This window comes from Tauraco erythrolophus, chromosome Z, assembly GCF_009769465.1.
Source record: "Tauraco erythrolophus isolate bTauEry1 chromosome Z, bTauEry1.pri, whole genome shotgun sequence".
Classification (NCBI taxonomy): Eukaryota; Metazoa; Chordata; class Aves; order Musophagiformes; family Musophagidae; genus Tauraco; species Tauraco erythrolophus.
In genome coordinates, this window is record NC_141496.1 from 28,727,853 (window position 1) to 28,743,863 (window position 16,011).

At 35.8% G+C, this 16,011-nt stretch overlaps 1 protein-coding gene across 7 annotated transcripts in view; it reads left to right on the forward strand.

The window, feature by feature from the left end:
• AP3B1 (adaptor related protein complex 3 subunit beta 1) overlaps window positions 1-16,011 on the forward strand; it is a 176,755-nt gene that overhangs the window by 102,406 nt on the left and 58,338 nt on the right. For 5 of the 7 annotated variants that reach the window (XM_086630039.1, XM_086630037.1, XM_086630041.1 and 2 more), the window contains 5 exons: window positions 81-267; window positions 1,228-1,358; window positions 3,571-3,682; window positions 5,098-5,254; window positions 9,416-9,590. In XM_086630039.1, coding sequence (XP_086486165.1) covers window positions 81-267; window positions 1,228-1,358; window positions 3,571-3,682; window positions 5,098-5,254; window positions 9,416-9,590 — 762 coding nt within the window. Of the gene's footprint in view, window positions 1-80; window positions 268-1,227; window positions 1,359-3,570; window positions 3,687-5,097; window positions 5,255-9,415; window positions 9,600-11,560; window positions 11,573-15,425; window positions 15,475-16,011 lie in introns of all 7 variants that reach the window. The other 2 variants (XM_086630040.1, XM_086630036.1) reach the window with 2 other exon arrangements.

Here is a 16,011-nt window from a genome sequence, read left to right on the forward strand (position 1 = left end):
CTTTAAATATGTTTATCCAGAGTTATCAATAATCATAAATAACTTGTATTCTGTTCTTGTCCTGTTTTTTTTTTCCACAGACAAAATTGCTTACCCAGTACGTATTAAATCTCGGCAAGTACGATCAAAGCTACGACATCAGAGACCGTACAAGATTTATTAGGCAGCTTATTGTTCCGAATGAGAAGAGTGGAGCTTTAAGCAAATATGCCAAAAAAATATTTCTGGCACAGAAACCTGCCCCATTTCTTGAGTCTCCTTTTAAAGGTATAACTGCCAAAATCATTTGGTAAATGTTCATTGTGTAAAGGAATGTGGCAACCTATTCTATTTCAAATACGCTCACAAATTGTGTCACTTAGCAAACACAGATGATTAATATGCAAGGGTACTCGCTCTGCTTACTTGCTTTTCAGCAAGCAAGGTTTGCATGGTGCAAACAGTGCATTTCTCTGATGGTAAACCCTTACAAACTGATCCATTTCTATTCACTCAGATTTTAAATTTGATTTAAATAACAGAAGGTGTGTCTTTTGATGAAAAGTATTCTTCAATTTAGGAAGATAGCTCTAGTCTTTTATCTGGATTTTAAGAGAAGATTGTTAATGTGAGTATGGCAAATGTTTTATGAACCTGAAATAAATTGAATCTTAATAGATTAGGTTCTTACTATTTTTCTCCAAAGTCATAATTTTCTCTGTGTGTTTTCCCTGTCTTTTTACAAGTAAGAACCATTATCTGTCTTCTCAAATTAAAAGATTATCAGGTTATCTTAATTAAAAATGTTCTGTTATTGTGATGATTTGCAATTTTAATTTTCATACTTACTTAGTCCCAGTTTTGAAGCTCTAAAAGGAGCTCCATTTTGAAGAAAAACTATTAAAATTCTGGATGTGTTTGTGCCAAGACATGTATATGGATTGTTTAACTGTGCTGTCATTCTTAATATTCACAGTAAAGTAATTTTTAGAGAAGCTACATTTCAGAGCAACACCTCTAAACACACTGACTGATTAGCTTTTTTATTGACCATTATGGGGGAGATTATTGTAATCTATGGACTGAAATCAGTTTTTTGACCTATGAAGAGCTTCCTAGTTGATATTTATTCCATGACATTTGAGGTAATATAATGGCAATTACCTTTAGCCCTGATTAAGATTGCTCTTTGTGGTAGAGCTCATGGTGTTTGTGTATTTCTCCCCTGCCCGCTTTTTTTTTTAATAGATCGGGATCATTTCCAGCTTGGCACCTTGTCTCACACACTGAACAGCCGAGCCACTGGCTACCTGGAGCTGTCTGACTGGCCAGAGGTGGCACCTGACCCCTCCGTCCGAAACGTCGACGTGGCCGAGTCGGTATGTCAGCATCATTAAAAGTAACTTTACTGAAGGCACTTGTCAACGTAGAATATTAGCCTAAACCACAAGTATTTAAATACAGTCTGTATGCTATATTGGAAAACGTTGGTGCCTGTGAACATCCGTGTTGCTTATTTTAACTTGGAAACGGAACGTTTGGAAACCTGCTCGATGCTTGCTCTTTTCTTTTCAGTGAGAGTAGTAGATCAACTGCACACCACTTACGCTTTGCTTGTGGATTCAATGGACTTTTTAACCCTCCATCTTACTTTTGATTTTATACCTCTTATATTCGCTGTGCTGCAGTATGTTAATTGCTTGTAATGGTGAGTGCGGCTGGACTACCAAAGTAGGAGGTGACCAGAGGGTTGTTCATGTACAAATGCAAGTCTAAACAGACAAAATTAGGTAATATAAACAAAAGGCAGCGAAGGGGAAAAATTGTGTATGTTTTGGAATGTAAAGTTTGGAAGAGACCAAGGTTTACATTTCAGATTATCTGGAGAGAATTAGGAAAGTTTATAATACAAAAACGTCGTCTACTAGGGGAGTAGTCATGTATTGACAGTACAGTGCTGGTCATCTTCTGCCAATAGCTTTTTTTGTTACTGGATTGTAAACTCTGAGGCAAAATCATTTTCTGGTACTGGAGCTGTGATATACGCATCAGGTATCAGAGTCCTACTAAACATCAGTGAAAGTATTGAACAGTAACAGAAATAGAAATGTGTTGGAATATAGTGTACTGATAGTGCTCTTGAAGGTATGCCATTGTATCAGATATGCCCAGGAAAGCACACGCTCCTTGTCATGAGCCAATGTCTACAGAAAATTGCACATGAATTAATTTGCATATAAGATGTTAAGCAGAGAATGGGTTAAGAAAATTCTGAAAAATAGGCATGACTTGCGGAAGCCAGTGAACAGCAATGTGATAGAACAAGCATTTCTCTTTAGTACTTTAATATTACTTGTCTACTTTCTTACATACATTACAGGAAAAGAGGTACAAACTTCTGAAAGCTTTTATGGGGAGAATCTTAAGGCAATCAGCTCAATCGGGGGTTTATAAATGATAAGGTTGGCATTTAAAGAATGTGTGGAGATGCATTTGTCCATAAAAACAAAAAGTATTGCAGGAAATTGATCAAATGGCGTAACATCCATCTAAAACATAATAGAAAACATCTCCCTCCAACCATTTCAGCCTCAAAACAAACATGAAAATCCTTTCTCCATGTTTTCTTGCAAGTATTTTCCTTGAAGTGGTTTTCATTGTCATTAATTTTGTGGTTCCTTTTATACTGTGCTTACGCAATATTTGAGAGTGAAGCTGAGTTGTTAAGCTGCAACCCACAATTTAATTGTTGTTTATATCCAAGAAGAATATTGGCCTTTTATAATACCAGTTGCTGGATGGAGCATTACAAAGCTTTAGGAGCTTTTGGTGTTTAAGAGGAAGGCACTGTGTCTCTAGAGCTGTACACCATTGCAGGTCACTGTTAGAGCTCTTTCGAAAGTTGGTCTTATTCCGGATCAGAGCAGTCACTGAGGCAGACCTGTATCGCTCTGTTGATACAGTTGTCTGCCTATTTGTTTTTTCCCTAGCGTGATTTTTTCTTCTGCTTCTGCAGTAGTATGGGAGTATATGGGGAGGAGGGGAAGTCTGGCCAAAGTATTGCCAAATTCTGGTGTTCTCTTGGTGATAAGAATTACTTTTATTTGGAGAATTGCAAAGGAATTGAAGCATACTTCCTCTGTGGCTGCTGGAACTTGTACTGCCTACTGGGTCCGCATCTGTTTTCCCCTCCAAAGTTGAGTGATAAAGATGATGACTATATTTACCCATTATTCTCATCATAAGTTAAACTCAGCTGGATCAAGAGATAAAACTTTCAGTCTTTAGATTCTTTCAGCATAAAAATTAATTTATGGTTACTGATGCTTTAAATCTACCTTACTAAATCTTTTCTAATTTTCTAGTTTCTCTCTAATAGACATATCTCACCTTTTATATGTATGTACAAAACTTGTAGTTCTCCTAATTGTGTAAAATAAGAGAAGTTTAGTAGTTTCTCTTGACTTGCTTGGAGGATTTATTTAGAACCTGCTTAATATTACTATTGGGAGTGTTTTTCTTTGCTGTGTTGTGTGTATATTTTTGTATTGCTAGTTGTAAAAGTAAACTTAAGGTGAAATTTGTTTACAGGCAAAGGAATGGACTGGAATTCTAGGTAAGACAAAGAAAGAGAAACCTACCGAAAAGTTCTACTCTGAATCAGAAGAGGAGGAAGATGAGTCTGCCAGTACCAGTGCATCAGGTCGGTGTTTGGAAAGTACCTTGTATCTCCACTGCATGGGGAACTGTATCTTCAAAACTGGCCACTACTTTAAAAGAATTGGAAAAAATGTCAAGAAAAGCCAGAGCTATGTATGAAACCAGGAGATCAGGGGACAAATTTTGCATTCACTGCAGCTGTGCAATAACTGGCTTGTGTGTTTATTAAATGAGTCAGACTTTGCTTTGTTTCCTCGTTAAAAGGCTGGCATGCTATTTTCATCCTGCTTTGAGTCTAGTAAGAGTAGCGAAAGTTTGTAACTAGAATTAAAACTAAAGGCAACTAACTTTTTGTGGGAAGAGTGCCCATATGGGGCTTGGCCGTTGTGTACCTTAAGTCTGGAATGTTTTATGGAATGATTGTTTGTGAAGTGCTATTTTGATAGCAGATGCTGCTGCATTGATAAATGGCCAACGTGTTTAATTGTGTAGTCTTTCATGGGATTTATTCAGTAAATTGTGTTATAGTATTGCTTTCAACTTCCACATGACATTTTCTATTTATTATAATGAGGGTGATGATGGAGAAGATGGCTGACAGCTGCCTATCAAGTTCAGTGAGGGAAAGTTTTGACCAGTCTCCCAATTAATGCCAGATAGGCAGTGCTTCAAGACAGTAGATGTCAATACTCAAGTAGATGTCAAGTAGATTCTCTTTCAGTAGATGTCAATACAGTTCAGATGTAGTGAAGAACATCATTCTCCCAAGTCCAGACTTTAGACGCAGAAAATGTTTAGCATTACAGACTTAAAAGAATTATCAGCATCTATTTGAATGGAAGAGAGTCACCTTAAAATCTGAATGTGGAGCTTCTTCCTTCTATTCCTAAACTGAGGAAATATGCAGCAGTGCTTAAGAGTTGTGTCGCTGAAATTAATGATCTCTAAAGCAAGAAAAGAATATATTCACTACAGATATTTGAATATTTGGTAACTATATGATTAGTTAGAGGATGAATAATTTGTTTGAATCAGTGATTCAATCATTGTCACTATCAGTATTCAAGAACAGATTATGTAATTAAGCAATTGGTTGAAAAGATAATCTTGCAGTTAAGTGGATGTATAGATTAGAGAATTTGAGGTCATCTCCCAACTCATGATAGGGTTACGTAATTTTGAAGAACCCACATACAATTACTTTATTATTGGGCTTTCTGATTCAATAAAGTATAATATTGTAGGCTGAAGAGGACAGATCTTTAACAAATAAAATTTTGTAAACATTAGGGGAAAACTATTTTCTTGCCTGCTTTTGACACAGGGTAAATAATGCTAAAGCTTGCAATTGGATCTTAAAATACTAAAATATTGTTTTCTTTAAAACAAACTTGGATTCCTAAAATACTAATTATGTAAGATATTTAGGAAAAAATGTAAGAGTTGTCTTTATTTCAGAGAGCGAGTCTGGCAGTGAAAGTGAGAAGGAAGATAAGAAGGAAAGCAGCAGTGATGAGAGTAGCGGGAGTTCCACTTCCAGTGAAGAATCAAGTGACAGTGAATCAGACAGCAAAGAAAGTACTGCAAAGAAAACATCTAGAGTTGCTGCTGAAAGGTAGGTATACATTTCTATGGTTTTAATTTTTTGTAATACTCGCTGTTAAAGCAGTCTTCCTGCCAAGTCTGCTAAGCCTTTAATTAGGCTTTTTTGGGGGTGTATTGGCCAACAAGTGATGTCTCCTGATTCAGTGTATGAACTGGGTTCATATTTTCATTAATCAGACTAGTCTTATGTTTGCAATTATTTTCTGACTTCAAGAAAATCTTGGGTGGCTTTTTGAAAATTGATGTAACCTTGGGAGGCTGAATAAATGATCAAACAGTTGTGTGAAACACTTAATTACCTTTTGCAGCAATTTTGCTGAGAGCTGAAATTAAGTCCTTCAACAATTTGTCATTATGTAACTAAGACAATTGATTTTTCTAAATAATGTTATATTAAAAAGATTATGATCCAAATATTAGAGGCAAGGGCTGTGAAGGGAAACGGTCATAAGATATTTAAGTGTTACCGCTTTTTAAAATTGCCCATTATCAACAGCGTTATCATGTGTTAAAGTATCATTAAAATTTTGAGTAATTGGGGCTAATACCTTGGATTGTATGAATCGGTTTCTTCCACTGCTGTCAGCAAGTGGCCTCTGCAGACATGATCGCCCTTTACTCTCTAGTCTGCTGCCAGCTCACTTGATGAGTTTGCAGCTCGGCTCAGTCGTGGCTGACAGCGCTGATTGGGACGCAGTACGCACTCTGCTCCTTTTATTACAGACAGTAATTAAAGCAGCTCGCCTTGCCACTTCCATAACAAACACAGCATAATGCCCTAATTATGACTTTATTAATTTAAGTCAGGATTTAATGATTTTAAAAGTGATTTATATTGTTTTTCCTGTTCAGAACAAATGAAATCTGTAGGTTAAATTAATACAGGCTTTTCATCATCGCAAAGTTAAAAAGCTAGTTACCAGTAAATTCTTTTCATTAGAATAACATCTGAAATTTTAAGCAGTAAGGTAAACAATGATTATCCATCAAAACTGGCTGGTGTACAATAAAGAAACGTTTTTAATCTTCAGATCTAGTTTTAAAGATAAACTAAAGATAAATTGTTGAAAAACAACTTACTTAATTTATATAATGAGTTCACAATAACTTACTTGTTGATGTAACTACAGCTTCTGTTCAATGGCAGTGAAGGAAATGCAGATAATTTTGCCAGTACCTGTGTAATACATCATGAAGAAGAAACTATAACAAGTATATGCAAGTGAATTTTTATGTTTAACTCACTGAACTCAAACAAGTTTTTAAGTATTGTTATATCGAAACATAATTTTGATAATTGCTTTTTCACCATGATTTTTATGAACAGATATGCTAAATAAGACTGTTTTTTGTGAAGTGTACTTGTTTCATTTTTAGCTTTGAAGCTTAAAGTTTGCTGATTTTAGAAAAAAATGGTTTTGACTAAAATTTCGGGTGTTGATTTCAACTTCAGTTACATGGGTAGGCTTTATTAGCATGGCTTAAATGTTTCATATTGATTTTTTTTTTTAATAATTTTCATTAAGTTCGATTTAGGCAATTCAGTCCTGTGAAGTTCTTGGGAGGAGGAAGACATTGTCCAAACCATTTTTCTTTCTATCAATGTTAGATTTTTTCAATTCACGTCTATATTTTTCCGTTCTAAAAATACTGCTATCTCAAACAGCAATGTAGCATCGCACATTCTTTTGCACGGCTCCTAAAGCTAAGCAAAAACATGTAATAACTTTAGAGAGTCCCTTTGGACTTGAATTTAGTTGAGTGGTCTGGATTTGTTTAATTATTGTTGACCTTGTTACCCTTCAAGCACTTTAGTAACCAATTTATTGTCTTGGGGAGGAAGCTGAATCAGGTGGTATATGAAACACCTGATTTGGAAGTATAAAATAGTTACCTGCAAATCCAAGAACAGAGTAGGGTTTTTTTTGTATACGCAATACTAATTTATCTGCTCTATGATAACTATGAGAAAACAATTTTCATTTCCTGCCATTTTTCTAGGTAGTCACTCCCCCTGAGACAAAAGGGCAATCTACTAATTGGTAGTTATACTATTATTAGAAGCAAACAAGGCAGATTTTAATAATGTTTGGTAGCTGTTAGCACAGAGCAACATAATCCAACATTGCCCAGGTGAACAGAACTTTACTGTGTGAACAGCAGTGTCTCTGAAGTCCATTAGCTGTAAGGTACTCAAAATGACCAAAGGTTTCAGAAAGTAATAGCTCTTTCATTTAAACTCTTTAACAGTTTGAAATCATAGAATCATAGAACGGCATAGGCTGGAAGGGACCTTAGAGATCATCTAATCCAACCTCCCTGTTATGGGCAGGGACGCCTCTCAACTAGATCAGGCTACTCAAGGCTCCGTCCAAATTGGCCTTGAACACCTCCAGGGAAGGGGCATCCACAACTTCTCTGGGCAATTTATTCCAAAGTCTTACCACCCTCATACTGAAGAATTTCTTCCTAAGATCTAATCTAAATCTGTCCTCCTTCAACTTAAACCCATTTCCCCTTGTCCTATCAGTGGACACTTGTAAAAAGTCCTCCCCCAGCCTACCTGTAAGTTCCCTTCAGGTATTGGAAGGCAGCTATTAGGTCACCCTGAAGTCTTCTCTTTTGAAGGCTGAACAATCCCAGCTCCCGCAACCTGTCCTCGTAGCAGAGGTGCTCCAGCCTGTGGATCATCTTTGTGGCCCTCTTCTGAACACTCTCCAACAGATCTATGTCTCTCTTGTGGTGGGGACACCAGAACTGTCACCGGCAAACTTACTGAGGGTGCACTCAATGCCGTCATCCATGTCACTGACAAAGATGTTGAACAGCACTGGACCCAGAACAGACCCCTGAGGGACACCGCTTGACACTGGTCTCCATGTAGACATCGCACCATTGACCACAACTCTTTGAGTGCAACCATCCGGTCAGTTCTTTATCCACCGAGTGGTCCATCTGTCAAATCCATGTCTCTCCATTTTAGAGACAAGGATGTCATGTGGGACAGTGTCAAACGCCTTGCACAAGTCCTCTAAAATGACATCCGTTGCTTTACCCACGTCAGCCAGTGCTGTAGCTTTGTCGTAGAAGGCCACTAAATTAGTCAGGCACGACTTGCCCCTAGTGAAGCCATGTTGACTGTCACCAACCACTTGGTTATTTTTTATGTGCCTTAGTACAGCTACCAGGAGAGTCTGTTCCATGATTTTACCTGGCACAGAGGTAAGGCTGACTGGTCTGTAGTTTCCTGGGTTGTCCTTGGTCCCTTTTTTCAAGATGGGGGTTATGTTGGCCCTTTTCCAATCTGTAGGAACCTCACCAGACTGCCAGGACCTCTCGAATATGATAGCTAGTGGCCTAGCAACTTCAGCCGCCAGTTCCTTGAGGACCCATGGATGTATCCCATTGGGTCCCATCGACTTGTGCACCTTCAGGATCTCTAGGTGTTCCCATACCTGATCTGCTCCTACCCTGGGTGGTTCTTTATTCTCCCAGACCCAGCCAACATCCTCTGCGATTTGGGTGGTGTGGTTGAAGTGGTTGCCAATGAAGACTGAGGCAAAAAAGTTGTTGAAAATTTCAGAATTCTCCATGTCCTCAGCAACCAGGTCACCTGTATCTTTCCGGAGGGGCCCCACATTCTCTCTCATTTTTTTTTTTTCTCTCAGAATTTGTAGATATTTTAGGTCTTATTTCTAGGTGGTTTGATTTAGAAGAATTAATGAAGGAAAAAATTCAATGCATTGATTTATTATTTTTTTAAAGGAATATTACATATTACTTTGCAAAAATATAGCCCATCAAGATTCTGTTAATCATCGGTGGAATAGCCTGAAAGTTTCTTTATATAAGATGCTGTCTGTACTTCTCTCTGAAATGTCACAAGCTTCATGCATGCAAATAATATTTTTAATATTCAATATGTTCACATTTTGGCTGTTTCACTGGTTTAGATTATATGTGATGATTTATTGTGTAGTGTGATAGAACAATTTTGTGTACACTTAAATAGGCTACTACTCGTGCTGTCTTAGCTGAGTGTTTTATCATGAAGAAATACTGACTTAAAACTCATTAAATAAAACTTTGAAATGTTTACATAGGATATTGCCTAAGTAGATTCCTTTGTTTGTTTTACATGTCTCTTAAAATATTTTTTTTTAATGTGTAGTGATTCAGAGGACATTAAAAAGAAAGCAAAGTTGATCTCCAAAAAAAGCAGCACATCCAGTTCTGCTGATGCAGAGTCCATTTCATCAGAAGAAAGTTCTTCAAACTCCCAGTCAGAATCAGACTCTGGAAGTGACTCTGAGTCTGGAAAATCTAGAAGTGCTACCTCTAGTAAGGTAAAACACGTTTTTTTAAAAAAACCCTATAAAATATGAAAAGATATACATAAATATCTATGCGTGCTTCTTTCTGTGGGAATGGTGATGGCTAGTGGTTTTATATGTATCTGAAAAACCCAGAATTTTCTGGAAAAAAATTTTCACCTTTCATAAAAGGACCAATCCCAAAGTAGTTTGATAGTTTAAGCAGTTAAGAATATTTTATAACAAAAAACATATTTCAGGTTTAATTCTGTTATGTTTTTACTCCAGATAAATGAAGAGTAATGGAACATAATTATTTTTTTAGATTACTGTTGAACTGGTGAAAGCATAGTACAGGGGAAGTTGGCAGAAATAATATCCTGATTTGGAATTATTATTATATTAAAATATCTTAAACTAAAGCTACTACAAGACCTGGATCTGACAGGACGCAAAACCAAGAAACAAATGTTAGTACATTGTTTTTAAGACTTTAAGGACATTCTAGCCGAACCACTAGCTTTGTTTTAAAATTTCCTGTTAAAATCGAGTAGTGCAGTTAATGCATCTATACTTGAGGTGTATACATAGATTGGTAGAATTAATATTCTTAATGAGTAATCAGGTTGTTATTGCTCTCTATGTTTATAGGAATAAAGCTTATAAGGGGTTTCGTTATACAAAACTGTATTAGCTTTCTTACAATGTTTACGAAGTAGCAAACTTTCAAATACGTCTTTGAATTGGATTCAGAAATGTGTGAAGATGCAGAGGCTTTAACAGACCCATTCATGTGTGAGTTAAGTTGTAGTTACTTACCTTAGTGAAGAAAAAGGGGTTAAAAGTTCACTATACTCAAGCTAGCATTGTAGAGCTAAAGCTAGTAGCATGAACTGGTTTGTGTTTATCTACCTACCTTTCCTTTAAAAAATAAATAAATGAGGAACTTTATGAAAAATCTCTTAAGGTAGAAGAGTAAAACAATTTCTGAAACTTATTTTTCTGTTATCAAATATTCCCTGTGCATTTCTTTCTATATATTTTACAAGAAATTTAGAGGGTAGAATTATACCTCAGAAGTTTCCGTTTTAGTACTGATATGTGGTTTTGAAAATTAAGTGATACTCTGATACATTTTAAACTAAGCCAAGACTCTTCAGTTGAAACTCCTGTAAGATTGCTGAATGGTTAAAACAGACATTTGTTGCATTTGATGCAATTTTAGAAGCTGGTGGACAAATGTGTTTTGAATAGTTAAGAGGGAAGACTTTATTAAGCTATTTCGGGGTGCTTTTCGTTTACTTGAGGAGATAAGGCTCTCTAAATCTTGAACTTATGTTGTACATGGTCTTTTTTTTGTAATTTCCTAGGAACTCTGAGTTGTAACCTCAACTTTTGATGTATTTCCTTCTTATACCAAGTAGAACAAAAGATGTAGTGAGACTCTACCATTTGAGAAATGGAAGTGTGTTTTTCTGTGGTTTCATCAGTGTTTCCTGTCCAAGTACCACACTGGGTAATGCACCTATGTCAAAAGTATTTTCTGGTAGAGAAGCCAAATTGGATCTTGCCAAAAAATGATAGCACAACAAATGTAATGTAAATCCTCTCAGAATAAACTCCTTTGATGCTAGATGGGACATGACTTAATTCTAACAGTTTGCAGCTTCTCATATTAGCACAGTATTTTTTTGCTAGAAAGAATAGGTACTCTGACCTACTTAGACCATATTCAAACAATTGTGTCCTCTCTGCTGTGTTTTTCTCAGGATACGAGCACCATTGTTCATTATTTCTTTCACTATCGTTGTCTAAACTGTTCTGGTTCTTTTGAAGGATATGTGAGGACTACTAGCATAAAGAAGCTTTTTGTATTTTAAAATAGCAGTCAAGAATGTGTGAAGTCAGATATACTGAATAATATGAGAACCAAAATATCCAGGAAGCTTGGGATTGTTTTGTTGAAGTCAATGGAAAATTGTCAAGCCCTTGGGTTTTAAGAGAAGAGAAAGAACGTTGCGGTAGTTCTGAAGTCTTCCTTGATTGAGAAGCACTTACAAAGAAATAAGAATAAAAAGTATTTATAAGCAATTGATAGAAGACTTGATCAGAGTCAAAGAGTAGAACTGAAAAATTGCAAAGCTTTTAAACATCAAAAAAAATATTAAAACAAATAGCAATGCGTTTATATGCATGGCAGGAGGAAAAGAAGCAAGATTATTGAAAAGACTGTTTAGCTATGCAAAAGCTAAATGTCTATGTTCCTTACATTCTTTTTCACTAAGAAATTAGCACATTTAATGTAAGGGCAACAAGCTATCTCTGATGGACTGTAAACAGCAATGGTCATACATGAAGGGAGCAGGAGGGAGGTTAATTTAACACTCATGAACACAGAGTGCTGTTTCAGTGTACTATATTAATCTCTAGGGCCATGAAGTTGGTTTCCATTTAAGCCGTGTTGGGTGCCTGCATTTATACTTGATGTGTTTCTGATACTTGGTTATATTCAGAAGCATAATTGGATGAGGGGGTGGGAGAGGAGAATCACAGGCATTTTGTGTCAAAGGTGATTGTTACGCTAACTGGCTTAATAGATTTTTTTTTTTTAAAGGTCTGTTTTGAGCTCTGTGATGACAGGTGAAGCTAACTGATGATAACCTAGATAAGCCCTTCCAAGCTGGAAAGAAAAGCAATTGTTAACGAACATTAAAGAACGTTATAGATAAAGTCTTGTGTAGAGCCCTTGTGTCAGGGTACATTTTACAAGAACTGGCCGTGTTTAGTTTATTTCAAGGAAAATCTTGGAATTCTGCTTCCTACCTGACTTCTTTGCAGACCACTCAGGAAGCACGCAGTTTCAGCCAGGCTCTTAGAATTGCATGTTTTCATTCTGATAGATTTTTATTGAAAAAGCCATTGCCTGTATTATTCTGCTACAGGGTATTCTTAATTTGGTCAGTGTGTATGGGGAGATGATTCATTAGGATTTCCTTTCCTTTTAAATAAAATTGAAAAGTTTTTCTGAAATACATATTGATAAGAGGAGTAGTTAGTAGGCGCTATTTTTATAGCTCTTCAGTTTGCCACACATAATGAGCTATGTTACACAGGTGATGTTTTGGGTGGTGTTTACCATTCTGTGTTATGTAGGGTACCATTGCCATGTTCAGCAGAATTTTCATAATAAAAAAGCTTCGATTACAGTCAGATGGGAGTTTAATTTGTGCGTACATCATGCATTTCCTAGCATTAAAATAGGTTACAAAAACTTCAGATTATTTTTTCTGAATATGTTATTGATGCTTTCATATTTTTTCTCTTGAAGAATCATTTTGAAAAAGCTGTTGTGTTCACTGTAATTGAGCTGCAGTGAATAGAACAGTCACCCTTGTACTGCAGTATTTTATATCATTTTGAAATATAGATAGTTTGAGGTGTTCAGATGCATATTATACTGTAAGCATAAATAGAGCTAAAATGCAGATTTGAGGATTATGCATGTATAAGCAGGTGTCTCTACAGTGGGATTTTAAAATCAGCTACTGTTGACCTCCTATACAAGTATAATACAGTCACTCAGCTGTTAAAACCTGATCCACTATTTAAAAAAATATACAAAAACAAATTGTCTATCTTTCTGCCTGATCTCTTTTCAAGTGCTAACACAATGGAAACAGTGGGTGATCTGTCAATGCATTTGGATTGTCAATGATGGTTTTGTATAAATATTGGGAGGATAAGAAATAAAATTCACACAGCAAAATGTGATTTCATCTGCCTTTTCTCTGCAGCTCCATGGCTCATGCTGCGGTGTGAAATTCTCATTTTACACACTTTGCAGGCGGAGCACATGAATTATGCATTGAGCAAGAGAAATCTCCTGCTTCAAGTCCTATATGCATTTACCAGGTTCTATCTCTATTACCAAGATGAATTGCAAATGGAGAAATGTTTGATGGAATATAGCTTAACTTCTTTGTTTAGTATTCTGCTTTTCCCATAGTGGGCTCTCTTGGTAGGAAACTGTTTGGGTTATATTGTAGCCTTAGTTTTAAGAAAAAGATGAAAAATTATGTTACAGAGAAATGCCAGACACGTCAGAGCCTTTTTATTGTCTTGATTTGGAATGCAAAGCTTTTTTCATTCAATAACAATATCTGTTGGTAGTGTTTGTCAAGCAATTTTCTTTTCTTGGAAAGACTAAATTAAAAAATAATCATGTTCATAATAGGCAAGACCCATGTAAATAGTTTTCTTTGGTGTTTTGTATAGAATTGCACACAATTAATATATGTACCCATAGATAGAAATATACATATAAATATGAAAATATGTGTGTGTATATATAACATGCATACAAAAACATACAAGTAGCTGAGTATTTACTTAAGCCTGACACACTTGGCTGAAGTAGAATATAAGATGTGATAATACTTCAACATTAGCTTTGTCTTGATTTAGTTAGCTAAATTTTACATTTCCCAGATGCTAGGGTTGGTTTTTGTGGTGTTTTTTGTTGTTGTTGTTGTTGTTGTTGTTTTTTACAGTAAAATGATGTACTTAAGTACAGTATTCTGATGAAGTGTGCAGTAGAAGTTTTTCTTACCATGCATTACCTTTATGTAATGGTTCTGTGCTTGTGCCTTATCTTAGGATCATTTTATTTTATTTTAAAGTACAAGAAATAAATTCTCTTGAAGGATTTTTTTCCTCATTCTTAAAGATGAATGACATAGTAGATTCAAAATATCAGTGCAGAAATGCATTTTATCTTATAAAAATTACATATCAAGCTTTGTGATATGTACTTAGTAATTACTTTGGAATTGTAAAATAAATAACAGAAAAAACAAGGTGAAGCATACTGTTGATGTTATTGGTCACATAGAATGTCCTATCTTAATTTTCTTCAGTAAACAGATTAACAGTAAGAGGATTGCTGGGCTATGAGTCCTAATTTTTTTAAACATCATGACCTAGCAATGCTGCCACTGACAGAACTGAAGGATGTTCAAAATTCTCATCTTATGCTATAGGCTTTCATGTGAGTGAGCCACTCTTTATGGACGTTGACTGCTTAATAAAAGGCAATGGAGAAATCCCATTTCTACTGGACTAATTAGCAAATACAGAACTCTAGCTGAAAATAACCTTTAAACCTTAATCAGAGTTGAAGATAGAACTGTATTGTATGGATAAGTTGGGTAGGGAGTGAAAGAGTCCGGAAATTGAGGGTGTTTTTTTTAAATATATTTGCATTTTGTTTAACCATGTTCTCTTTTAGCATGTGCCAGTGTCTAAAGAGTTTGTAGTTGCGATACACAAAAAAAGTTGCGATACACAGTTTATAGTGAAAGTGGTGCAGATAACAGCTAAACCCCTGATTCAATGTTCACCAAATGGTGCTATAAAAATACTTGGAATTCATTAAAAGAATTGTCATGAAATTGTTTCTCTGACACTTCATAGGCATGAGTAATTCAAGTAGAATCTGTAGCTTATAAAGTCTACTGTTTATACTTATTTCACACATTTTTTTTAAAAAAAAGCCAAAAGAAGCTTAATGGCTTGCTAATAATCACACTCGAAGAGAAAATGGAAGTCTGGTAGTTGTGACTCACTGAAGAGAGTGAGTTCTGCAGCAGAGTCCCTCACTAATTCTCGACAGGCATATAAGGAATGGAAATAACATTATCACCTTTTTAAAGATATTTTGTGATATTTCCTTTGTCCAGAGGAGTTTTGTGTTTCAGATAAATCATCGATAGTAGAACACTCAAATACCACAGTTATAAGGACCATTGGAGTATGTTGATTTAAAAATAATTTTTGAAATAGTGGCTTCCATTCTCCTCTGTCCATCAGATTATTCTCCTCCTAGAATATCTAAAGTGCATCTCTAATGATCACATGAGTGACTACTGTCTGCTTAAGCCATGGGTTTATTGGAAGAAAATGATGAGCAATGTTGTTTTGCCTCAGGTAAAGACTGATAGTCATTAACATCAACAGCTTCAAATAGCAAGAACGTTAGCTAGTTTCTTCCAAGTTCTTTGGAAGGTACCATGGAATTTCTCCCAAAATTGGGGAAAAAAAATAGGCTCAGCATTACTGTTAATTTGCAATTTACCATGAGGCTGAGAGACTATAAGAAAGGGCATGCACCTTTAGAAAAGAGGGATCATTTTATTCTGTGGTGATGGTTAAAGAAAGCGATTGCAGCTGCTGAGTTTGAGAGGACTCCAAGCTCTTGTAGGAATTTGTATCCTGAGTGCCTGAAGAGATTATGACAGCTTGCAAGAAATGTTTAAGAAATGGAGGCCTAGATGAGCATACGGAGTTTTACTGATTTATTTAGAACTTTTCATTTATTAGAAAAGGTAAAAGAATAATATATGTATATACATTTGGCTGTCATGTGCAGTTGGAGGAAACTGGTAAACTAGAAGGT